The sequence below is a fragment of the Saccostrea echinata genome, unplaced genomic scaffold (assembly GCF_033153115.1).
Source record: "Saccostrea echinata isolate AGI-Se365-2 ecotype Australia unplaced genomic scaffold, CSIRO_AGI_Sech_v1 ptg000001l, whole genome shotgun sequence".
NCBI lineage: Eukaryota > Metazoa > Mollusca > Bivalvia > Ostreida > Ostreidae > Saccostrea > Saccostrea echinata.
Window position 1 is genome coordinate 35273034 of NW_026889750.1, and position 26483 is coordinate 35299516.

A 26483-nucleotide genomic window follows, 5' to 3' on the forward strand; every position below is an offset into this window, starting at 1 on the left:
ATAGGACAAAATTTGCAGCTCTCCACCGGCAAGTGGTACAAACAAACAAACTACAATGTTGAATGTATCTGGTAAAAGAGGATGTGACCCGTCATTTGAACAAAACTTTACCAAAAATATTCTGTAATTTTCGTTGTTATGGCCCAGTGGTTCTTGATAAGATAAAAATGAAAAAAATTTACAAGTACATGTACATAACTTTAGAACGACAACGACGATAACGCTTATATACACCAAGAAAACAAACAAAGATGAAGAATTATGAACAGAAAAGCTTACTTGGGTCTTTGACTTGGGAGATGAGATACTTATTAAAAATTGAAATTATTTTGTCATTTTTTTTACGATCGACGGGCCTGCATTTCAAATAGAGAGAGAGAGAGAGAGAGAGAGAGAGAGAGAGAGAATTTCTAGCTAGGTCTTTGAATAACAGTGACATCAGTTCAGAAAACCAGGTCCTTAGGAATGTACATGTATATAAAATAGGCAGTGCCTTTCTCTCGGAATTCATCACCTGCTTCTGTAAAGCTCTATCCTCACTTGTACTTACATGTACCTGGTAAAACCACGCAGGTGAGTTAAGGCTAGGTATAGGCATTTCTATGCAAATAAACTAATTTAAATGCCCAAGGACTATATCTATTATACAGAGAAAGTTAAAACTTATTGTCTAATACATATTTGGTACCCACGACTTGAGATAGCCAGTACACATTATGACGTCATATTATGACGTCATTGTTCTTTACTACACAAGATTATTATGGACATCAACAAAAATGCATCGGCGCAAGGGCATGCTCTATTTTATTTAACTGAAACAGGGTGTGTTAAGAAGCAATATATTCCAAAGTTTGCTGGAATTGCTGCACAAATATCAACAGCTCAATTGTATAATTTCTGTTTGTAATGTTTTAAGTTGAATAAGGGTAAAAAAGTACGGTCCGGTATAAGTTTCCTCAAGTTCTAATCAAACGAGAAAATGCCGAGGATTTGTGCAGCAGTTTTATTAATCTATAGAATATTCTTCTTAGCATTTTACAATTTTTATGTAAAAATAAATAGGTAATCCCTTGCGCCGAAGCTGTTTTGTTGCTGTGATTTATTACCTCAGTAGATTAGATCAGTGACGTCATAATATGACGTCATAATGTGTACTGGCTTTAACATATCGTGGGTAGTACATGTAAGTATGCATAAGAAAATAAATCAAAACTTTCTCTGAATAATAAATATACCTCTTATGTGTTTTTATTAGCTCATTTGCATAGAAACGCCTATACCTAGCCTTAACTCACATGTGCAACCGACTGCGAAGGAAAACATTCTAGGCCTATTTATTTCGGAGATGGGTGTATATGTATAGTGGTGAGAGGAAATTTATTCACCTATACGTTCATTAAATATAAAAGATTGTTTCTGAGTATTTGTATACGATCGTACAACTTTCGTGTTAATGTATAAAAGTTAGATTATCTAAGCAAAGAACTAAACTAACATTTGTTAGATGAATTAAATAATTATTTAGCCGTTTATAAGGGGTTTTCAAATATCTGTAAGAACCACTTTATTTTAAAAAACAAATAATCGTCCTATTATGGGCGTTCATGATATATTAGATAGGCTATTTAATTAAAATGTAATTCAGATATCGACATCCAAGAGAACAACACATTCTTTTTCAATGGCGGATACAGGAATCTTGAAAAGGGGGCCCGACCAGTTTTGGTTCGGGGTAAGGGCCCAAAGCCACACAAAAAATGATTTATTAAATCTTGTGTATATTTTGGATACAAAAGGGGGCGGGCCCCTTGGGCCTCCTCTAAATTTGCCAGTTTTTTTTTTTTTTTTTTTTTTTTTTTTCATTATAGAGACTTGCAGAAAAAGCGAAATACTCCAGACATTTAATAAAAATCTCGAACCTGATCTAAAACGCGTTGACAAAGTCAAACCAGACGGTTTTATTTTTTAGGGCATTTTTACAGTGATATGAGAGAAGTCTGATAATTGTGTTAATTTTAAGAAATAAAGTTCGGCATTTTTCAACCTCGTTCGGTATAATATAATTTACTGGTAATTTTTTTCCGTATAGGAGGAACATATGGACGAAGGATAAAAAAACGGTATTCTGCATGTACATGTAATCACATCATTGCTATTGTGTACTCGGATTAAACCCAAAATCCTTCGTTACATTGTATTGGGTATAAATTTCGCATGTTCTCAGGCGGATATTCATTTATTTTTAGCTGTGTAAAGACAATAATTTCAGTTAATAGAGAAATGTTTTTATTTCATCGTTTTTTCCGTCCTTTTGATTTACATGTTTGCTTTGTACACAAAAGTGTATGCTCATGTACCGCTGTTTCTACGCGCTATCGATGTGATCAGGGAGAACATGATATCCTCCAGCAATTTACTTCTTATGAAAACAAACAATGAAAACATATTAGGTGAAAATATATATACTCGTTAGTATCTTAATACCTTAGTATTTACCTGTTTAATTGCAATGTCACCAAGCGTAACGATCGCTGGCCAGGACTTGAATATAATTTATTACCGTTATTAAAACAACTCGTCAGCTGAGCGGACTTATGATTTAAACAGTAAAAAAAGGAAATTCCAGAGTTCGAAGTGTATTTATTTTGGGCTCTCTTCCACATAAACAAATAAAACCGCATTTACACGTAGTTACATGCATGTACCAGTAATTCGTATCATGTATATATTCAGTTTATCAGATGAAATAAAACAAATGCATAAGATTAATCTTCCTAAACAACACGTTTTTAAAACTATCTATCTAATATAACTAACGGTATAAAATAACAAAGAAAATAACGGGTTTGTGTTTGTATTTAATATGAAATGAGAACAAATCTTAACCTCTCATATCATTTATAAAACATACTTCGTTTTTCAGACACTAATTGCCATGCGTAATCTTCACATGCACTGACCAAGAGGTCACAAGTTTGAAATGTACATGTATGGCTTCTCACTGCGCGAGTTTTGTCAACACATGTCGGAGTAGACTTATCTAAGCCAATTGATTTCCAAAGAAAACTGCAGAGGAAGTTTTTTTTGTACACTTTTAAACGGGTAAAATTCATTCGACTCTCAATAGAATTTTGAAATACAAGTGAAATATTTAGGTTACTTGAGTTCGACCTAGTATTTTGTATGCAATAATATTGTACGTTAGGAAGAAAATAATACAAACTCAAAAGTACTTAATTTTATTTTCGATTTTCCTGACAATTAAAAATATGACCTTCATGTACAATTATCGTGATAATTATATACATGGTGTTTAATGTTCATAAAAGAAATAGCAACTCGTTAAATAATAACATTAGAGAGATAAATAAACTGTTTCTTTAATACGCAAACAAAGTGGTCTTTTCGGCATTCAAAATGCATTGAATTTGAAGTGAATATACGTGCAGGCAGTTAAGACTAGCTGATTAAAACAAGCGAGTGTTAAACAGTAAGACAAAATCATATGAAAGATTCGAAATGATTTTAAAGTAATTTTCCACAAAGCGCAATTATCTCGATATCGAGAAATACAATGTTTATAAAAAGAAATATGCAACTTTCTTGTAATTCAGCGAATAAAATATAAATCGAAATGTACTAGCGACTTAATCAAAGATATTATGAAATAATCTGAAAGATTGAACATATTTGTCCACTCACCACTTAGTTTACAAAATGTATTTAGAATGGCCATTCTATGGTTGTTTTGTGTATGACCTTGGTCGCTGATTCACACGCCGATTGATCCCCGGTGACCTCTTTTGCCACGCGCTATCGAGTGAGGGGTTACATAATTGTAAACACACAAGGTGAAGGTAAAAGGCGTGTACTTAATGGCTGTGAATACTAGTAGTCTATGTTTAAAGTTTTGTTTTATTGTCTAACGTTATTGTTTGTTTTTATATGATAAGAAGAAAAGGTTATCTTTTCCCCTGTTTAGTAGACTGGTTTATCCAAATTTGAAAACAAACGAATAAAAAGGGAAAGTTGTCAGTAAATAATTTGGAAATAAAGCACAGAATACTTCAAGAACTTGATTCTAAAGAATATTAGCATCTAATGAAGCCAGGTTTATTATTTACAGTAAGTTTATCTTAATTACACGCAGGAAGAGCTCTTGTTTACTTGCTGAATGAAAACAGTAACCTGTCTATGTGTTATGCTTCTAGCTCATTTAGAACACAAGACTCAAACAAAATAACGTTTTCATGAGATCAATAAGATGTTAAAGAACAACTTTACTTCCGGCAGCTATTTCGAAATATTTACCGTTTTTGAGTTATAAAGCAAAAACTTTAAAGGGCCCCAGATCCCTAATTTTAGGGGCCAGCCCCTTTTTAGTGGTCTCAAATGAAAGGCCTTTAAATTGTGCACAACGTTTATTCTACATGTCTTATCAAAATATTTTTAGTTTAGAAGATAAAAAGGAAAATATGTGTAAATTTTCGGTCTTTTAGGCGTTCTAATTTTTGACCCCTCTCTAGCGCCATTTTGAATACAGAAATTGAAAAACAAAAACCGATGTGCACAACTTCAGTGCTTCTAGTATTCCAATTCGGTAAAATTTCTACTCCAGCTTTTGTAGTCTCTGAGCCTTTGTCTGGAAATGAAGCCCCCTAAATTTTCATTTAAAGGGAAATAACCCAAAAGCGGAAGTGCATTTTTGAAATGTTTGACAGCATTCTGATAGAGTTTTGTAACGTCTATAAACCCTGCAAATTTGAGCAAAATCCGTTGAGAAATGAGCGAGATATGAGGTCTCAAAGTTGGCGTCTAGGAAAAAAAAAAAAAAGAAGAATAATAAGAACTAGAACAAAGCTCGTTGCAAAGCAACGAGTAGGTCTTCCGTCCGATTTTCACTGCTTGTAAGAAGGATAAATGGAAGTGAAGTATTCGTTTAAAAGAAGGCATCCTGAATAAAAATGATGTCGCTCTGTATTTAGTATTTTTATATGATTGAAATCAATGCTGATTTTCGTTAAATTAAGCAATTCAAGACTACTTCCGGTTTAACCGGAAGTGACCCCAATCGACAGAAAATTGGGTCAGAAGTCTTGGGTGAATTAAATCATTAGATTTTATGTTGATATCTGCAGAAATACGTCATTTATAGTAACTTCCGGTTTAACCGGAAGTTGAGAAAAGTGACGATACTCAACAGGAAATACTATCGGACGTCCTCTGTGACGTGCATAATTCAATTCAATACCAAAATTTGTGAATATAAGCAATTCTTGACTACTTCCTGTTTGGCCGGAAGTGACGTCATTCAACGCATTTTGATGGTCTCACCAGCTGCTACTTGTCATGTTGAACAACTTTGCTTCTTTGAAGTATTACAAATTCTCAATACTTTTTGAGATATCAGGAAAAAAATTTTGGCCCCTCTAGATCCCTTATTTTAAGGGCCAGCCCCATTTCCTAGATATCATTTAAAAGATCTTTTAATTCTGTACAAATTTTGTTTTATATGTTTTAACAAAATATTTCCAAGTAAAAAGATATCGTAAAGAAAGTGTTAGAAATTTTGAAACTCTCGATATGACTTTTTACGGGCCATACCGAGCGTCGACGTGCGGCACTTCCAGTGAACGTTAACTACGTATTACAGATCTATATATGTTGCTCTATCTTCGCTAAATGTTTCACGTTCCTGTGATGAGTGGCTTATTAGAAAACCTGCGGACAAACTGACCCTCCAAAAAGCACTAAATCGCAAAAATCTTCGGACCGGAAGTGACGTCATCAAAATAAAAAAATATGTATCAAGATTTTTTAATGTTCTATCAGACCTGAAAGTTTCATGAAAATCGAGCAAACCGTTTCCGAGAAATCGCGTGCACAAAATCGGTAAGAAAAAAAATAATAAGAAAAACAGTGGAAAAGAAACCGAAGAATAACAAGAAGGTCTTCCGCTGAAGACGGAAGACCTTAACTAGAGCAAAGCTCGTTGCAAAGCAACGAGTAGGTCTTCCGTCCAAGTTTCAGAAGCACTGCTTGTAAGATGGATAAATGGAAGTAAAGTATACTTAAAAAGAAGGCTTCCAGACCAAAAATGATGTTTTCTGTATTTGGTTTTTTATGCTGATTTTCGTTAAATAAAGCAAATCAAGACTACTTCCGGTTTGACAGGAAGTGACTCCCAATCGACAAAAAATTGGGTCAAAAGTCTTGGTTGAATTCAATCATTTAATTTTTGTTGATATCTGCAGAAATACATCATTTATAGTCACTTCCGGTTTAACCGGAAGTGACAAAAGAGACGATACTCTACAGGAAATACAATCAGACGTCCTCTGTGACATGCATAATTCAATTCAATACAGTGCTCTATCCTATAAGTTGACAATCCTATCCTAGCTATCCTATCGTGAATCCTGCATCCACAATCCTATCCTGTCATTTCAGTCTAATCCTATCCTATCCTACATTGTATCCTGCTGCTCTCAGTTTTTTTTTTAATATTTAGGAGTTAATTTGACAAAACGAAAAAAAAATTATAAAATGACCATCAAATAAAAATCAGTTATAGTTATGTAATTAATTTAGATATAATAAATTTTAATGGAGAAAAAAATAATCGAGATCGACTTCCATTAATTTCTGAAACCCCACATGAATTAATTTGCGAGTAAAGATAAAATGTAAACAAAAGAATTGTAATAAAATGTAGGCAAGTATTGATCTAGCGAACATGTGAAGAAATTGGAACTTCGGAAGAATTGAAGAAAAAAATATAGTAAAATTTTATTTGTGTTTAATTTTACATACTAACAATGATCGTCGCTCGCGTGGCGCAGTGGTTAGAGCATCTGCTCGAGAGTCGCGAAGTAAGGAGTTGATCCTTACGTCGCGGGTTCAAATCCCGCTGTGGGACGTGGAGACCGGTCCTTCGGATGAGATCGTATAAACCGAGGTCCCGTGTCGCAGTAGGTGCTGGCACGAAAAAGATCCCTCACTGCTCAATGGCCGTATGTGCCAAGTATAGGACAAAATTTGCAAATCTCCACCGGCAAGTGGTGGCGTCTCCATATGAGTGAAAAAATCTCGAGAGGGACGTTAAACAACATACAAACAAACAAACAAAACTAACAATGATCGGGAGACGTCAAGGTATTTGTGATTTCTTTCGAATTTGTTCTCTACGAAAAATAAATGGAGTTAAAATTAGAGAGAGAAAAATGGGGAAACAATAAAGATTGCAGATACTTTTCTAATGTTATGATAAAGTAGACAAAAGGAACAAAATTTTTAAACTCTTTATAAGAATCAGTCCACGAATACCAAATCCTTCATGCGGGATAGGTACACTGAATTATAACCGTACTCATTGAAGAAACAATTTCTCTATCATGTCTACACATACTAAATAATGACAAAAATAGGATATGTTTGATGTTTTAACAAGTGTATGTTTCATCTGTTCATGTAAAATTTATGCAAAACTTTGTTTTCCCCATAACTAGGCATCACGAAAATAACATATAGATCTAACTGCACCTATATCAGCTGTATATTAGATAGTGTTGTACCGATAATCAGAAAACATCGATTGTCGACGAAAAAATGTTACCGATTCCGATGATCGATTATAATTTTTCATAATCGATCATCGGAAACATACTTCTAATACAATACATTCCGGAATTCTCCATTTCTGGTTTAAAATTTATTTCTCCTTAATGAAAGAAAATGGCGTCTGCATCTGATACTAGCCAACTAGCACGAAGCAGAGGTGATTAAGAACCAAATGGTGCATATATAGGGTCTAAAAAAATTATGTTTGTTTACTGTAACCCGACCGACCCATTCAGTTTACCCCCAGGTGGATTTTTTTTCTGCCAAATCTGTATTTGCTCTTTGGTTTGATCAATCAGCTGAATCTTTTCATTCAAAAAATATTAATTGTATCTTTCATTTGAGATATAAAATATGCAACTTAGTCAACATTTACCTTCGATATAAAGAGTAATCGATTCCCCCCACAACTTTTTGAAGTTCCTTTTCTGCCGCTAGGCAGCCATGGTGATTGTCCATTGTAAATATAACACCTGGATAATTCAGTCCCGGTGTCATATAATATATTGAACCCCACGATATTTTGAACCCAGGTTCAAAATATCGCTGCGAAATATTGAACCCCCCTATAAAATATTGATCCCGGGGTTCAAAATATTATGGCCATAATATTTTGAACCCAGGGTTCAATATATTGTAGTTTTATGGCCATAATATTTTGAACCCGGGGTTCAATATATTATAGCCTTAGGGCCATAATATTTTGAACCCTGGGTTCAGTATATTATAGCCTTGTGGCCATAATATTTTGAACCCCATTACAGACATTCTCTGTTTAAAGCGTAGAGGTTCATAAGATTATGGCCTTGAAATGTTGTACTTCCTAATTTAATTTTTTTTTTTTTGGTAGAGTTGGGTGGAGGTTTAAGATAGGATTTATGGCTGTAAAATGTTGTACCCCCTACTAGACATATATGTGTTTAGGATGTTGTTTAAAAATTATTGACCTAAAAATAATTTTTGAATGGTAAGAGGGGGTTCAAGATATGACAGTGAAATGTTCAACCCCACAACATTTTATAAAGGATAGAAAATATTTAGCTGAGAAGTATTGAACCTCCATTTAAAGACTACTTTGGAAAGTGAAAGTATCTAACACCCATCTCACACACACTAACTTTGATTTAATTGTTAGATCTCAAGGGTTGGGTATCTTTATATTAAAAATTGTATTTTTTTTTAATCTGTGCAATACCTAAAGAAATGAGAGTAAAATAATGTAATCAAAATTTTGAAGTCTGAAATTGCCATCAATATTTTATGGTCATAATATCTTGATCCCCCTCCCTCTTAGATTAAAAGTGTAGGGGGACTCAATATTTTATGGTCATAATATCTTGAACACCCTCCCTCTTAGATTAAAAGGATAGGGGGACTCAATATTTTATGGTCATAATATCTTGAACCCCCTCCCTCTTAGATTAAAAGGATAGGGGGACTCAATATTTTATGGTCATAATATCTTGAACCCCATCCCTCTTAAATTTAAGGGTACGGGGACTCAATATTTTTTGGTCATAATACCTTGAACCCCTCCCTCTTAAATTTAAGGGAAAGGGAACTCAATATTTTATGAACATAATATCTTGAACCCCCTCCCTCTTAAATTAAAAGAGTAGGGGACTCAATATATTATAACCATAATATGCTGAACCCACCGGGTTCAATATTTTATAAGGGGGTTCGTTATATCGCAGCAAAAAATTAACCCGGGTTCAAAATATTATGCGATATATTGAACCCGGGTTTATTATATCATGGCATCAAAATATTATGCTACACCGGGATGTTTGACTCCATTATTCATAAGCAAAAAAAAAAAAAAAAAAAAAAATTCCCGACCTACCGACCCTTGATTTTTTGGGAATGTTACAGGAAACAATCAAACATAATTTTTTTGTATACAAAACTATGAAATTCGATTATAATCATTAAAATCCTTCAGAAGCAGTAACCGATTCCAACCGATGATCGATTAAGAAAATTAACCGATGTCCCATCACTAATATTAGATTTTACTTTTGGCGTAAATCTAAATAAGAACTTCAAGATATGACAAGACCATAAACCGAGAACAGACAAGTCAAAATTTAGATCTAGAATATGTTGACTTTCATTCATCAAATAAGTTAAAATTGTCTTATTATATTCAATTTTAAATGTATGATAAAAATTTGTTTTATATTTATTATTAAAGTTATTCCTGCTTGAAATGTTCAGTTCATCATTTGTTTGTATGTGAATATTTTACAAACATGCAACATTTTCATCATGTTTGCTAAATAAAAATCCAGATATTCAAAATGTTAAAATTTCTTATTTCGCTTCAGTGTTCTCAATTTATGGTCAGTTCAGTGCCGTACAAGTGTATCTTAATTAAAAAAAATATTTGTGTGAGAATTTAATCAATTAATGTTTACAGAAAACATTTTCCTAAATCTTCATAGTCAGACAGGTTGACAGCAATAATTATTGTAGTCAGCTCACACATATTCCTTAGATCTTATAAAACATGCATAAGAATCCACAGTTGTTACAGTATTTTTAACCCAAATTTAAGTAAATCTTGTATTTTATCTTGACATTTGATCTTGAATGTTATTCAGTGTCTAAATGAGGAATAAAAATAATTGACCAAGTTCACAATATTTATTCAGGGTAATTCCTTTTTTCAGTGAATATAAATATAATTATATATATTGGACCAAATGCATATTATCTACAATTTATATCTACAATGTATAACAATTGAATGTTCCATTATCATGAGACAAATTCATTAAAAGTGTCCATGTAAAGTATACATGTATTTCAATGCCAAGCTCAAAGATACATGTACATGTAGTTTGTTTAAATTGAAGTTTATCAATGTCTTATTACAATTGTATGTTTTACATGCATATTATTTGGCCTGCTTGTCCGTCGCTCAAATTGAATTTCAAATGTCAAAGTAGTTGTCAGAGAGATGGTCATAAAGTAACCGAACAGTTTCACAAATGTCATCAATGCACAGAAAACAAATACATCACACACTGATCTCCTTAATAAAGAACACCATCATTCCAGACTCTAGGAGGCTCTTGGACACTGGTTTGAAAATCTTTCATTATTTATTCCAGCAGCAGATGAGATGAAGTGCAATTTGTACAGTTGCAAATTTGCAGGATTGTCCTGAAGCAAAAAACACACACCATTCTGTGCATGTAGATTGTAAATTTTGTCATATACATTATGCATTAAAACTGTATTTGATTGTGATTATCTTTCTCATTTCATGTACAATTGTCTGAATTTCACATTTTTCTCTCCCAGAGTAATGCATTAATTTTAAAGAAATCAAGCAAAATCAAATCTTATATTGCAACTTCATAGTCATAACTCATATCTTAATTAAACAATCATAATTTACATAATTTACTCGTAGATTATAATTCATTTCATCTCGTCGTCTTGCTAACTAGTATGATTATATGTTTGGATGTTTTTTTCTCTCTCTATTTTTTGCTTGTATTAATCTATTTAATATCTTGTTAATTAATTTCTTTTCATTTTTTGCTTGAAATTTGAATATTAAAAAAAATGAAAATACATATAACATGACCATGATGACCAGAACAATTATACATTAATTTCAGTTTTACTCTCAACATTTTAAAAAGAAGAAAATCACTTATTCATAAAATCTGCAGACACTTCATCCCAACTTAGATAATGATTTTGATGTATTTTAATGAAACATGCATAAACACAAAATAAATAATCTAATCATACGTACTTCTAAATGTAAAATCTTTTATATTGTGATGACTAATGAGGGCAGGCAAAATTGGGTACCATTCTCTGAAATGAAGAAGATAATAAATGATTAATTTATGTTACACATTTTATGTTTAACTCACAATAGGTCATACATACAATGTACATGCAAGTGCTGAGTGGGCTTATTATACAAAGTAGCATAAGAAATGATGATGATGATTCTGCATTTAATTATTTTAAATTGCAATCAGATAAGAAAAAATATTTTTTAACCACAGTAGGGAAATGAGTATATAGCAATAACAAACTGAAAAAGGTATAATACATCTGATCATGTGACAAAGTATTTGTAAATATTTAACCCCCTACCCCTCCCCTTTCTACACAACCTCTTTTTTCCACATCCGATTTCTGTGTATATTACAATAGAGTAAATTTTTAATAGTTCAAGTCATTAAAACATTGCTTAAAGGGAGAGATATGTATAAACATGCACACATTTACAGTGTTTAGTATACTTACATGGTCTTGCACCAAACAACTGCGATTATGATCTGTTATAGTCCACCGCTGACGGTTCAAGTGGAATTATCCAGACAAACAGAGCACATTTAACAGAGAAACATGTTATTGAACTGTAACACAAGTAGGAATTGAGTTAATCATCCAAACATGCTGAAGAAATACGATCTTTTGATGTTCGATCTCTTCTTTGTTTATATGCGAAACTTCTTCCGGTGATCGTTCACGGTTAGATCGTACGCCATATTACTCGAAGGTAATAGAATAAATGTGTGTTAAGAAAAAAACGTCTACTTTCTTTTGTGATTTTATAAATAATTCTTTTGTAAACGTTCTATATCCTTTTGCGTTTCTGTAATTTATTCTGACATATGAATTAACCTTTACTCGAATCTGATTGGCTGTAGGATACAGGATAGGATAGGATAGGATTGGATTAACTACTATATGTTTCTATCGTGAATCCTCAATCCTGAATCATATCCAATCCCATCCCATGTCAACTTGTGGGATAGCAGCACTGTACCAATATCTGTGAAAATAAGCAATTTTCTACTACTTCCTGTTTGGCCGGAAGTGACGTCATTCGACGCATTTTGATGATCTCGCAAGCTGCTACTTGTCATGTTGAACAACTTTGCTTTTTGAAGTATTACAAATTCTCAATACTTTTTGAGATATCAGGAAAAATATTTTGGCCCCTTTAGATTCTTTATTTTAGGGGCCAGGCCTTTTTTCGAGATATCATTTAAAAGATCTTGTAATTCTGCACAAATTTTGTTTTATATGTTTTAACAAAATATTTCCAAGTAAAAGGATATCGTACAGAAAGTGTTCGAAAATTTGAAACTCTCGATATGACTTTTTCAGGCCATAGCGAGCGTCGACGTGTGGCACTTCCGGTGAAAGTTAACCACGTATTACAGATCAACATATGTTGCTCTGTCTTCGCTAAAAGTTTCACGTTCCTGCGATGAGTGCTTTCTCAGAAAACCTGCGGACAAACTGACCCTCCAAAAATCACTAAATCGCAAAAATCTTCGGACCGGAAGTGACGTCATCAAAATAAAAAAATATGTATCAAGATTTTTTAATGTTCTATCAGACCTGAAAGTTTCATGAAAATCGAACGAACCGTTTTCGAGAAATCGCGTGCACAAAATCGGTAAGAAAAAAAATAAGAAGAAAAACAGTGGAAAAGAAACCGAAGAGTAACAAGAAGGTCTTCCGCTGAAGACGGAAGACCTTAATAATCTTAACCATCAGAATCAGTAGAAGGTCTTCCGCCTGGAGCGGAAGACCTTAATAATCTTAATCATCACAATCAGTAGAAGGTCTTCCGTTGGAAACGGAAGACCTAAATAAAGATTCTCAATATGGTATATGTACATTAATGCATTTCTAAAATTATTCACTAAAAGATAAAACTGCTATAATTTGTACAGGTTCAAAACTGGATAAAAATTGTTATTGTTAAATGTAATAAAAATTATGAAAAATATAAGCAAAGGGAAAAAAGAAGTCATTGTTACCATCCTAAGTTGGGTTTCTTTGAATTGATTACTGTCATGTACAAATTTAGAAAATTTTGTTTATTATGATAAAGTATGGGAAGTATTAGGATTTTACATATACATGTACATGGAAAGTTATATCTCTTATCAGATGATCACGCCCCTTAAATATCTCAAAATAAAGAAAACAATGCTGGTTTTGACATTTGAGGACAGAACAGTTCATTTTTCATGATACACATGTAATATCTTATATGAGTTATGTTTTGACTTTAATGCAAGACAAGTTATACTCAGTCTCAAAGTACATGATAGTTTTGAAATCTAAATTTTCTGGCAAAATATATTTCACCCTAAATTTCTGTGTTATTCCTTGTTAAGCATAAGTTCTGAAGATCCATTTTTAAAAATAAAAATCAAAATATCTAATGAAATGTAACCAAAATTAACATACAAAAATCATACAACCAAAAACGTGTATTTGTCAGGGAAAAAACAAATAAACAAATACAGTAAAACACAGAGAATTTCATAAATAAATCCAATCAAAGCCAGCAAACCAAGACTGGATTATTTATGTTACGATATAAGAGTGATTTGTATAAAGTTATAATATAATTAAAAGTAAAACATACCAACACACTTTCCATTGGCCATGGCAAAACCAGGAATGCAAATACAAGAAAAAGAGCCATTGGTGTTTGAACACTTGGCATTGGTCGGACATACTGTTTCAGTACTATTACATTCATCTATATCAATGGAGCAGTTTGCTCCTTCCCAGCCTTTTTTACAAGTACAGCTTCCGTTGACTTTGTTACATGAGAGAGTGTTCTGGACGTCGCAGGTGCAATCTGAGGTACATCCAGGACCATATTTTTGAGAGTCACAGTCTGAAAAGATTGTTTATTATAAAATACATTGCTACAATTCACAATATTTACAAAGTGAAATATATTTAAGATTCTTCCTTGTTTTTTTTTATCCCTGTTCAACTTCTGCGTATCTTACCTATACATGTTCTATTATCTACATCCAGCCTCTTTCCATCAGCGCAAGAACACGTGTATCCGGCACCAGCTACGGCATTCTGGGTACAGTTTTCACTGCATGGATTCGAGGAACATTCGTCAATGTCTACGAAAAAAAATCCCTGTAGAAACTAGTAGTTCTGCCAGTTTTTCGTTAACATTTTAGTCTAAACATTTTATTTATATTTCATTATCATAATACACAAGTTTGTCTAATGGTATTTAAAGTTGCTTTTATCATTCACTAACTTTATTCACTTTCACATGTATACAAAAAAACATAGAATCAAATGTTACAAAATTCATATCAATGGAAATTCTATAAAATGTTATATATTGGCCTACAACGGCATATAAAGATATTTGACATTTTAATTACCAGTGCAATTGAAACCGTCATCATTCAAACTGAATCCAGGATCACAGAAGCAATATTCTGATCTATCCAAGTTAACTCCACACTTCTGAGTGCAGTTAAATGTAGTGTTCTCACACCGCGTTCTTGCTTCAGAAGAATAAGAATAATAAAATGATTATGCTAGTTGAGCCATTTAAAAATACTTGTAATCAAACTGGACATGGTCATAGAAATGATAAAAATAAGTTAAATATGTATTTACTTTCACATGTGGTCCTTGTTGTCGTATTAAGAGAGAATCCTGGATTACACGAGCATCTGAAGCTTCCCTGTGTATTGGTACATATTTGATCACATGGACTTGTAGGAGCAGAGCATTCGTCAATATCCTCACACTGTGACGTAGCTACCAATCTAAATCCAGGATTACAGCCACAGGAGTAACTTCCCAGAGTGTTCGTGCAGAGCTGACTGCATGGATTACTTTTGCATTCGTCGACATCTAAAACAAATTGCACTTACCTATATATGTACATCAATATTATTTATTTTGTTTTTAAGTAATTGAGGAATTTGTCATTCCTTTTAACAACTCTTATTTTTCTGCAATGAACAAAAGCTTTACACATCTATAAGTAAGATTATATAAAAATGGAGAGAGAGAAAAAAAGGAAATTGAAATGATTTTTAAAAAACCTAAGCATTCATCTGACGTTGTATTCTTTTCATATCCAACAGCACAAACACACTGATATGATCCTGGAGTATTCTTGCATTCTTGATTTGCTTTAGTGCAAGGACTTCCGGCGGAGCATTCGTCTTTATCAATGTCACACTTTTCTCCAGTCCATCCACCGTCACATATACAACCTTTGACGTTATCACAGCTAGAGAAACCGACTCCACAGTTACACGGCGTTTTACAGTCTTCTCCATATGTAAACCCATTACATTCTACAATTACAGTGAGTGGTTATTAAAAGTATACATTACTAATACATGCAACTTCTTAATTTGGTTTCCAAAGTACGAATGTAAGCCCCTTAACATAAGAAAAGTTGTTATCGCATTCAATTACTAGTAATCGACTACTTCACATACCATTGTTGATTATATTTAATCATAATAACGACTCTCCTCTTGTATGTTTTTCATTACCTTTACATGTTCTTCCATCATTTTCTAATGTGTACCCTGTTGGACATGAGCAGTTGTAGGAACCACCAGTATTAACACATTTTTCTTTGAAGTTGCAATTATTCAAAGTGACATCATTACACTCGTCAACATCTAAAAATGACATTTCATTATCAATAAATAGTTCAGACTTTCCACTGAATTAGACTAAATTTGAACTAAAGTTCATACAAAGAAAAAGAATCATGATTTAGAATCATTCCATTTCTGTAGTTCTATCAAAAACTGAAAACATGAAAAGGGGGACCGTAAAGGACACTTCCTTCAAGAGAAACTCTTTCTCTGAACATATGTGATTGATTGATTGACTCTATGTTGTTTTAATCATATTCGAGAAATTTTTCACTCAAATAGAGACGTCACCAAATAACGGTGAAGGGCTTCAAAGCATGACTGCTTTTAAGGACATGCGAAATTTACGACAAATAAACTTTCAAAAGACGCAATTTTCTTTTCATTGCAAGAATGGTCAACATCCAATTTAAAACTTTATATAATTACATTAAATTAAAGTGTGTATTTACGAAGTTCGACTCTGTTTTCAAAGACAGGGGTCATCACAATTTCTTGATTTTCCGTTCGATAATGAGGACGCCCTCTTTTTTTCACTGACTTCATCCATAGTCAGCGCATGTTTGTTTATTGTTCTCCGTTTCACAATAGTTGTATATTTGCATTAATAATGATGTTTCAAAAGGAGATTATAGACAAAGATGCGTTCATGGTTTAAAAGAGAAAAAAACTGCTCTTTCTTTTGTTTGTTTGTATGTTGTTTAACGTCCCTCTCGAGATTTTTTCACTCATATGGAGACGCCACCACTTGCCGATTGAGAGCTGCAAATTTTGTCCTATGCTCGGCACTTACGACCATTGAGCAGTGAGGGATCTTTATCTTGCCAGCACCTACTGCGATACGGGACCTCGGTTTATACGGTCTCATCCGAAAGACCGGTCTCCACGTCCCGCAGTGGTATTCGGACCCGCGACGTAAGGATCAACTCCTTACTTCGCGACTCTAGAGCAGACGCTCTAACCACTGCGCCACGCGGGCGACAACTGCTTCTTCTTACATTCACTCTCTCTATTGTGACCAAGGGTTGTGACGTGTTATTATAATTTACCACGTGATTTCTCCCCGGTAACTTTGTGAATACTAAATTCCGCCTCATGTGACTTGTAATGTACATTTGTACATGTAGCATGTTTTATGCTTAACTAGGACTTTGTGTTTGAACACGTTAAATTGTCTGGCATTGATTTTAAATCTTCTTTAATTACATAGAAGTGCTCACATTGTTAATTTCGTTTTTGAAACCTTTGTCAGTAGTTGTGCCAAAGAGAATCGGCGGGGGGGGGGGGGGGGGGGGGGGTGATGGAGTCTAAATTAAGAATGGTAAAACTCGAGTGTCATCACTGTGTTTTAAGCTCAATCTATCGTTCATTGTAATTTCAATATTGAGCTGAATAATACAACAAATTTAAGGAATCGGTAGAACCAATGAGTACCCAGTTAAAAACATTACATTGTGGAATTGTTTTCTTGCAATCGTATATCTGCTTGGGCCTTTTCGGCATGCTGGGAAAAAAAACTTTACATCTTTGGATGTTGAAAATTTGTACAAAATAGGGTCGTTTCCTTATTGGCTAGACGTGTTTCTTCTGTAATATGTTTTAGGTTACTGTATATCATACGTTGCATTCAATGAAGTTTAGCTCCAGACTCTAAAGATTAGACCCCAAGCTAGGTTTTAATTATCAATTTGGATTTTTTTTTACATGTTAGAGGACAAAACACGAAATTTGAGATACTATTTAATTTCAGATGATAATTTGAAACTGACAAAGTATTTTCCCAGTATGACCCTATCGTGAATTCTAGCGTATTTCAGTAATAAAGACTTACATAGTTGCTAGCGCTCGAGAGGGCTAGCAAAAACATTCGCCTCATACGAAAACACTTAATACGTAAACCTGTGGTTATCAATAATTGAGTGAGTTCTTAAGTAAAACAGATTCTCCTAAAGTAATTGAAACCTCTACAGTATTTCCATACCAATCAAAGTCAGAAAGTCTTAATTTAAAAGTGAATGATAGATTTTTCTACTCTGAAATTCAAATCGATGCATACAAGTATCGTTCTTAAGTATTTAATTGCGGTATTTTTTTTAATTGAATTTAGCAATTTTACTCATAAACTTAAACCAATCCTTCTCACTATATTGTTAAGTAACTTCGCAAATATTTTTCTACTCTTATATGTAGTTTAGGACAGAGTACTCTGCTTTAAAAAGCACAGAATAAGAAGTATTTTTATACAATGTATAGAGGGTTCCTGAAGCTTAAAGGTCAAGGGTCAAATGACCACTATGTAGTGTTTTACAAGCAGGCGAAAAAAGTGTGTATCCTGAGCGTTTTTTTTTTTTTGTTTTTGTTTTTTTTTTTTTGCGAGATTTGAAGATTGAAAAGATGTGGAATTGATTTTTAACATCCTAATGGACCTAGGGATGATAAGGATGTAAATAGTACAAAGGAGGTTTGTGTTTTGATCTCTCGTTTTTATTAAACAGAAAGAACAAAGGAATGCGTCCTCCATTTTGAAGTCATTTTGAATTCCTATGGCTCGCTCACTAGCTGGTTAAATAACTCAGTTGTGATTAGAATGATTTGAGTTCTCTTACATGTACATCATTTAAAAACTTTCCTACAACCTGTGATTTCTTCAATTTATGTTTCAAAATTTAAAAATTACAAAATGCCTAAACTGGGTAAAAAATCACAACGTGGAGGTCAAGGACAGCCCGAAAGTGCTAAACCTCTTTCTAAAAGAGTAAGGGAGAATAGTCGTGAATATGAAGACTTTGATGACGATGCTGAATCAAAAGTTGATACATTAGCGGGTGTTTTAAATAAACCAGAAATAATGTCAAAATTTGTTGAATGCATCTGCTCTTCAAAAGTACTAGTAAAATCACGTGTCAGTCATTTCCTTCCTAGTCTAACAGGAACATTACAAAGTGTACTTGACCCTCTAAGAATATCTATTGATAATCTTACTAACCAGCTGTTTCACTTGGTGGGTAAATGATGCAATGTGCATATAAAATCCCAGGCACGTTGACAAGAACTACAGCCATAAACGATAATCAAAACTACGATTTCATTAGCCAAAACGAATACATACATAATTGTACAAATACGATCCATATTAACAAAACGAATAAACATAACATGTTACATCTTTTCTCCTTTGTAAAGTTTCTTTCATTGTACAGTACCAACCAGACCCAACCTGACACAAAGCAGTCCCAGAGCAGTCCCGGGGACTGCTTTCTCGGACTGCTAAAGCAGTCCCAGAGCGGTCCCAGAGCAGTCCCAGAGCGGTCCCAGAGCAGTCCCACAGCGGTCCCAGCAGTCCCAGCGGTCCCAGAAAGCAGTCCCAGCAGTCCCCGAAAGCAGTCCCAGCAGTCCCAGTGGGCGGGGTAAATTAATTTAATGGGCGGAGCTTACTCAGAATGAGATTACCAATAAACAATGCAACTATATAAAAGCAGTTGAAATTGATGAGCAATTCTTTCTGAGTAGTATCAATAAATATTTACAATTCTTACGCGACAGTCATTTCTGAACTGTTAAGAAAATCACAGTACGCGTATAGAAACAAATTATAATTATTGAATGAAGAAGACGTTCACACATATTAATAACATGAATATTTAAACACAATTATTTGGTATATTAATTTTTAACCAAAATAAACCAATTTCTTTATTTTTTTGATTGATATTGGTTTTCATATTTATTTTTTTATATAGAAAATTAAACTTGAATTGTTTATTTTATACCAGAATTAGCTTTAAATAGATAATAATAATTATAGAGCAAGGCCGATTCCCATACTATACTCTGAATGCATTTTTCTTAAGTATTGGAGCTTTTGAAAAATTCTTTGTTAAACATTGCCGAGTATTATATTTCAGTCATGATTATTTTCAATGACTTCTTAATTAAATTATCTTTAGATTCTCAGTTTTAAGTGTTTTATTATATAAATGTTCGAGTGTACATCTGTAAATCACGCAATTGGAACCCTTAGATTATGTTCAGAATTAATTAATCCCGAAATAAATTTATACACAATTATTGAAACTAAGATTTTTTGCAAGACATAGATTGAAATAAGGGTCAATGTTGACCAGCGTGTTCAATGATGTGTAACACTGATACCCAAATAACATGCATTGACTTTCTGCTAATTATGCCCAAAGGCGATTGAAAGCTCAGGTGTTGACACCATTTTATACAATCCAGCTGTATTAACCGGCCAGGTAAACACAAACAAAGAAATAAGAAACAAGTCACAATTTCCGATATTTTCAAATGTTAATTTATTTTTTAAATAAATGTACTCTTTTAATAACTTGTTTATAAATTAAAAACTAATTCATAAATAAATCCCCGAATAACTGTTCACATTGTTTATGTGACAGAAGAATGGTAGAATAATTTTATTTCATGGTCATTAAATAAATTATTATGTTTTATTTGAGGATGGTAAAAAATTGCATGGAGTGCTCTTTTTTAAGCATGGTATTAGCTTTTTCAATTAAGAAAAAAAATCCAGTACAGTACGTTCATCTGAATACATGTATCTTACTGAAATGACAAGTTTGTTTGTTTTTAAATAGTGCTAATGCAAACTTTGAGTATATATGTAATTTGAAAGCATTAATTTATTAAATAGGCCTAGAAAATTTTTTTTTCAAACACCTGTATTGAAGTTTAATTTAAGGGATAAAAATCATCCCCTGACTTCCCTTTTTAACTACTTTTATTTTCTTAAAATTAATTCTAGGCTACAATTGTGTAAATTTACAGCTGTCTTAAGACATTTAGTAATTACATGTATAACTATCTCTATTTATTTAATTTTTGTAAGAAATTAATACTTGTTTTTTTATATTTGTTTCTATCTTTAACACCTCTCTGCAGAAAGTAAACAAAACAACAAGGAGCTGCAAATTCAGAATACACAAGGGGCGGAGCTATCATGTCACTCAGAACCTTTTTCACGCATGAGTGAACAAAGCAGTCCCAGAAAGCAGTCCCAGGGACTGCTGGGACTGCTGGGTCTGCTTTCTAGAGCAGTCCCACAGCAGTCCCAGAGCAGTCCCATAGCGGTCCCAGAGCAGTCCCACAGCAGTCCCAGAGCGGTCCCAAAGCAGTCCCGGGGACTGCTTTCTGGGACTGCTTTGGTGTCAGGTTGGGTCTGGTTGGTACTGTACAGTAAGTCCAGAACAAATTTCGAATTGATTACGTTCAGAGAAATCATCAACGTAGCATTGAGTTTGAAAATGCAGAATGAATGAATTACGATTATCAACTTCACATACAGATAAAATACAATACAATAATGATAGTAATTGAGCTCTTGCTCAAAATTGGTAAGCCAGGGATTATTGTGCCCTATTCACAACTTACCAACATAAATTACATACAAATAATACACTGACGATGTTACTTGACATAGTCCTTGAATCGAATTGGCACTTTCACTTGGCGTCCTGATCTGGTGATTGCCTGTGGTGCCTTAAAAGTAACCTGCTCTTTTGCTGACTCGGTCATCTGTTTCGAATCAGGTGGTTGAATTTGTTTCTCTTGTTCGACACCAGTCTCACTGTATTCCTCAGGGACAATATCATCACTTTCGGACTGTTCATGATGCTTGCTAGGTCTTAGATGACGTCTGTTCCTGCGGTAATGTTGACCATCAGACTGGACCTCATAAGAGCGATTCGGTAGAACTTTGGTCACCACTCCTTTCTTCCATTCTCTTGACTGTCCTATTCTATCAGGTGGTGCAATGCGCACAAGATCTTGAATCTTCAATGGTTTCAGGTCCTTTGCCCCATGATTGTAGTAATGTGCTTGTCGTTCTTTCAGTCTCACAAGCTTCCTTCCCTGCTCCTTCAGATCTGGAACTTCCGGCACTAGTAATGACTGTTTAGTAGGCAATAAGGTTTTGGTTCTCCTACTCATGAGACGTTGTGCTGGGCTTGTTCCCATGCCTTGTGTAGGTGTATTCCGAAAGTCCAGTAAGGCTAGATAAGGGTCAGAATTAGACTTCACTGCACGCTTCATCAACCTCTTTGCCATTTTCACGGCCTGCTCTGCTCTCCCATTGCTCTGGGGGTATTTTGGAGAACTCGTTATGTGTTTAAATTCCCAAAGGTGAGTGAATTCAGCAAACTCATCTGAGCTAAACTGCGGTCCATTGTCACTGACAAGAGAGTTAGGAGTCCCGTATCTCGCAAAATGTGCTCTGAGTTTCTTGCTAACTGTTTTCGATGTCGAACGGGAGAGGTGGTCAACTTCCCTGAAATTCGAAAAGTAGTCTACAGTTACCAGATAATCTTGGCCATCAAATGTAAAAATGTCACAAGCAATCTTCCCCCAAGGTTTATCTGGAACTTCATGTGACCTCAGTGTCTCTTTACACTGTTTATCATCCAACGATCTGCATATTTCACATCGGCTGATAAAATCTCTAGTCTCCGCATTCATGCCTGGCCAGAATATGTTCTCGCGTGCTCGACGTAGACTTCCTTCCACTCCTATGTGAGACTTGTGAATCTTGCATAGCATGTCCTGTCTCATGCTGATGGGTATCACAATTCTGTCTCCACGGAAGATAACTGCATCCTGAACGTCCAGCTCATCGCGAAAATTGAAATATGGCCGCACTGTGTCCTTGACTTCAGATACCGTCTTGGGCCATCCAGTAAGTATTACATGAATGAGATCCTGTAATGTTCTGTCTCGTCGAGTTTCGTCCCTTATTTCTTGAAGACTATCTCCTAGCGTCGGCTGTAGATGTGTGAAATGAACTATTTCATCTAGGAGTGCACCTGTTCGGTCACTGTTCTGCAAGTATGCTCGACTAAGCGCATCAGCCAAGTGCATTTCCTTGCCAGGGCGGTACTCTAGCTTTGTTGAGTATTTCTGCAGTCGAAGCAGCATCCTCTGTAAACGTTTTGGTGCTGTATGAAGTGGCTTCTTCATTATAATCTCTAAAGGTTTATGGTCACTTTGTACGGTTACGTTTCGTCCGTACGTATACTGATGAAACTTTTCTAGTCCAAACACAACAGCAAGAAGTTCTTTTTTCTATTTGGGCATATCTTGTCTCTGTGTCTGTTAGGGCTCTGCTGGCGAATGCTATTGGTTTCCCTAGTTGTAGCAGTGCTGCACCCAATCCTGTCTCGGAAGAATCACATTGTAAGGTAAGTTCCTTGTTTGGGTCATAATAACTAAGAACTGGTTTTGATGTTACTAGTCTTTTGACTTTCTCTACTGCTTGGTCATGAATCTCGTGCCAGCTCCACAATGTGTCTTTCACTGTAAGCTTTCTTAGTGGTTCGCAAATGTCACTCAAACTCGGTAAAAATTTGCTCAGATAGTTAACGAATCCCAGGAAGCGTCTCAATCCTGCGACATCTGTAGGATTTGGCATTTCGTTCACAGCTTTGACTTTCTCAGGGTCTGGTTTCAAACCGTCCTTTGTTATGAGATGTCCTACAAATCTTACTTCAGTCTCTCGAAGTCTTAGTTTATCCTTGTTGAGCACAAGTCCTCGTTCACGACATCTCTTCATGAGTGCTTTCAGTTTCTGGTCATGGTCTAAAATGGCATCCTCCCCTGTGTCACCTTCACCATAAACCAGTATGTCGTCAGCAATACTCAAGACACCTGGTAGCCCTTCTACTGCCTGATCTTGACGACGTTGATACTCTTCCGGTGCCGTCGAAATACCAAAAGGCATTCTTAGCCATCTGAACCGTCCAAATGGGGTGTTGAATGTAGTGAGCATAGAGCTTTCCTTATCTAGTTCAACATGCCAGAATCCATTCCGTGCATCCAAAACACTGAATACTTTTGCACGAGAAAGGTTTGGAAGTATTTCCTCTATCGTAGGAAGTGGATAATGGCTCCTCTTAAGTGCTTTGTTCAAGTCCTTTGGATCTATGCAGATTCTGACTTTGTTCGGTTTCATGACCATCAAACAGCTGGAGACCCATTGGGTTGGTTCACTAACTGGTGTGATAATGTTCATTTCTTGTAGTCTGTCAAGCTCAGCTTTTAATAATGGCTTCAGTGCGATAGGTACTTTTCTCGGTGGATGAACTACAGGCTGTATGTTTTCATCTAGAACTAAGTGATATTTCCCTGCGAGACGACCTACACCTTCAAAGACATCTGGATACTCTGCGAGTAGCTGCTTCTTACTGAGAGGTGATGGCAACAGCTGTCTCACACTAAGAATGTTCTCCTTTCTCCAGTTCAAGAGCTCCATGTGCTGTAGAGATTTATTTCCTAAGAGTGGCATGCAGTCCTCTTTAATTACAACAAATTCAGTGTCATATGAGGTACCGTTCCTTGGATTGGTAACTTGTAAATGTGTTTTTCCTAGTGGCCTTATGGTAGATTTGTTGTACATCTTCAAGGTATAATCTGTAGGCTGAAGTGGTGGCATGTTTGGAATCACACTACTAGGTAAAATGTTACATGTGGCCCCACTGTCCAGTTGAAATGTCACTTTCTTTCCATGAATGACCATAGACGCATGTACACTGTTGGAAACGGTGTGTGCAGAATGTGTGTTTTCTTCTTGTATGGTCCAAACAGAATAGTCATCATCACTGTCAGTGTTTGAACAACCTGTCCCAATGTGATGTACAGTTTTCTTTTTATATTTTGGTTGTGATTTCTTGGAAGCACTTCTGCATACTGTTTCAAAGTGATTCATTTTATGACACAGTCGACACTTTTTTCCATATGCAGGACATTTTTCTTTCTTGGGCTCATGTATTTTGGCACAATATTTACAAGGTTTGTTATCAGTATGTGACTGTTTATTTCCACTTGTCTTTACACTAGGTTTGCCTTTGCTGATTTTGTTGACAATTTCTGTATGGCTGCTTGATGAATTGTTGCCATCCAATACACTAATTCCTTGTTTCGTGATTTCAGCTGCACGTGTTATGTCGACACACTTATCCAGGGTAAGTTCTGGTGTTCTCAACAAACGTTCTCTCAGGTGTGAGTCAAGTTTCCCACAAACTATTCTGTCTCTGACTAATGAGTCAACTATTTCTCCATAGTTACACTTTGCAGCTAATGTTTTTAGATCAGTGATAAATGTTTCTATAGTCTCACCTGGTTCCTGTTTCCTCATATTGAACCTGAATCTCTCTACCGTTTCGTTTCTTTTGGGTCTACAGTAAGCGTCAAAAGCGTCGAGGACGTCTTTCAATTTTCTGTCCTTCTCTTCTTTATCAAACTTTATCGTGCTGTAAATCTCTCTGCCATCCGCGCCAATCAAATACTTCAGTAACTGTATCTTAGCTTTGTCTTCTTCATCTTTCATCGATAGAGATACATAAAGTTCAAATTCTTCTCTCCATTTTCTCCAGTCTTCACTAATATTCTTAGTGTTGAACTTTATTTTGCCAGAGGGTGTAAGTCTTTCGAGTGCCATTTCCCGACTGGGCTGCCGTAATCACGATGCAGCGCGCCAAATCGAAGAAATCAAAATATGCACACTAATACTCAAATTATGGCGAGAAAACAGTTCTGCGTAATCCTGTTATCCTCTTCTACAATCCCGCTTCTGACACCATGTTTCACTTGGTGGGTAAATGATGCAATGTGCATATAAAATCTCAGGCACGTTGACAAGAACTACAGCCATAAACGATAATCAAAACTACGATTTAATTAGCCAAAACGAATACATACATAATTGTACAAATACGATCCATGTTAACAAAACGAATAAACATAACATGTTACACCAGCTGAGGAAATCAGAAGAGAAATGTTGAATTAGAATTGAAAAATGATGATTTAGAACAACACGAAGACAAAATTTGAGAATATCTGGAATCACTGAAAATGAGGGTGAAAATACCGATGCCCCGGTAGTTGACTTTGTTAAAGAGACAATAAAAATTGACTTAAATATGCAAGACATTGACAGGAGCCACCGGAAAGCGAGACGTAATTCAAAACCAAACCGTGACATTATTGTCAAATTTAATTCATGGAAGGCAAGACACAATATCATAAAGAGATGGAAATCAGTTCACGAGTATAATCAATCTCATAACACTTCCTTCTATATTTTCGAAGATCTGACCAAAAACCGTTCCACGATTTCCTATCATGAAAGACAACTAAAAAAACCAAAGAAATTAAAGATACGTGGACGGCAGATGGGAAAATCTTCATAAAATACCATGATGACAAAACAAAAATGTGTACAAGAATTGATGACCTTAAACCAGGTGCAGTATCCCCCCCCCCAAAAAAAAAAAAACATATGGCAATGCGGCCATTGAAACAGTTGGACTTTCCTCATAGTGGCCACACTGACTGTAAATACCAAAGGTGTCTGAGATACCAGTCTGACTATACAAACTT

General features: G+C 34.9%; 1 protein-coding gene and 1 long non-coding RNA gene across 2 annotated transcripts in view; both read right to left on the reverse strand.

The window, feature by feature from the left end:
- LOC133197116 (fibrillin-2-like) overlaps positions 1-26483 on the reverse strand; it is a 60622-nt gene that overhangs the window by 16012 nt on the left and 18127 nt on the right. The window contains exons 12-17 of the mRNA XM_061332970.1: positions 15966-16097; positions 15504-15761; positions 15070-15309; positions 14829-14954; positions 14430-14555; positions 14054-14311 (exon numbers count right to left, since the gene is read on the reverse strand). Of these exons, the coding sequence (XP_061188954.1) occupies positions 14054-14311; positions 14430-14555; positions 14829-14954; positions 15070-15309; positions 15504-15761; positions 15966-16097 (1140 nt within the window). The remainder of the gene's footprint in view (positions 1-14053; positions 14312-14429; positions 14556-14828; positions 14955-15069; positions 15310-15503; positions 15762-15965; positions 16098-26483) is intronic.
- On the reverse strand, positions 10263-12070 carry LOC133190699 (uncharacterized). Its single transcript, XR_009721605.1, has 3 exons — positions 11905-12070; positions 11399-11463; positions 10263-10794 (listed from the first exon to the last, which is right to left on the reverse strand). It is a non-coding gene; the product is annotated as an uncharacterized LOC133190699 (long non-coding RNA).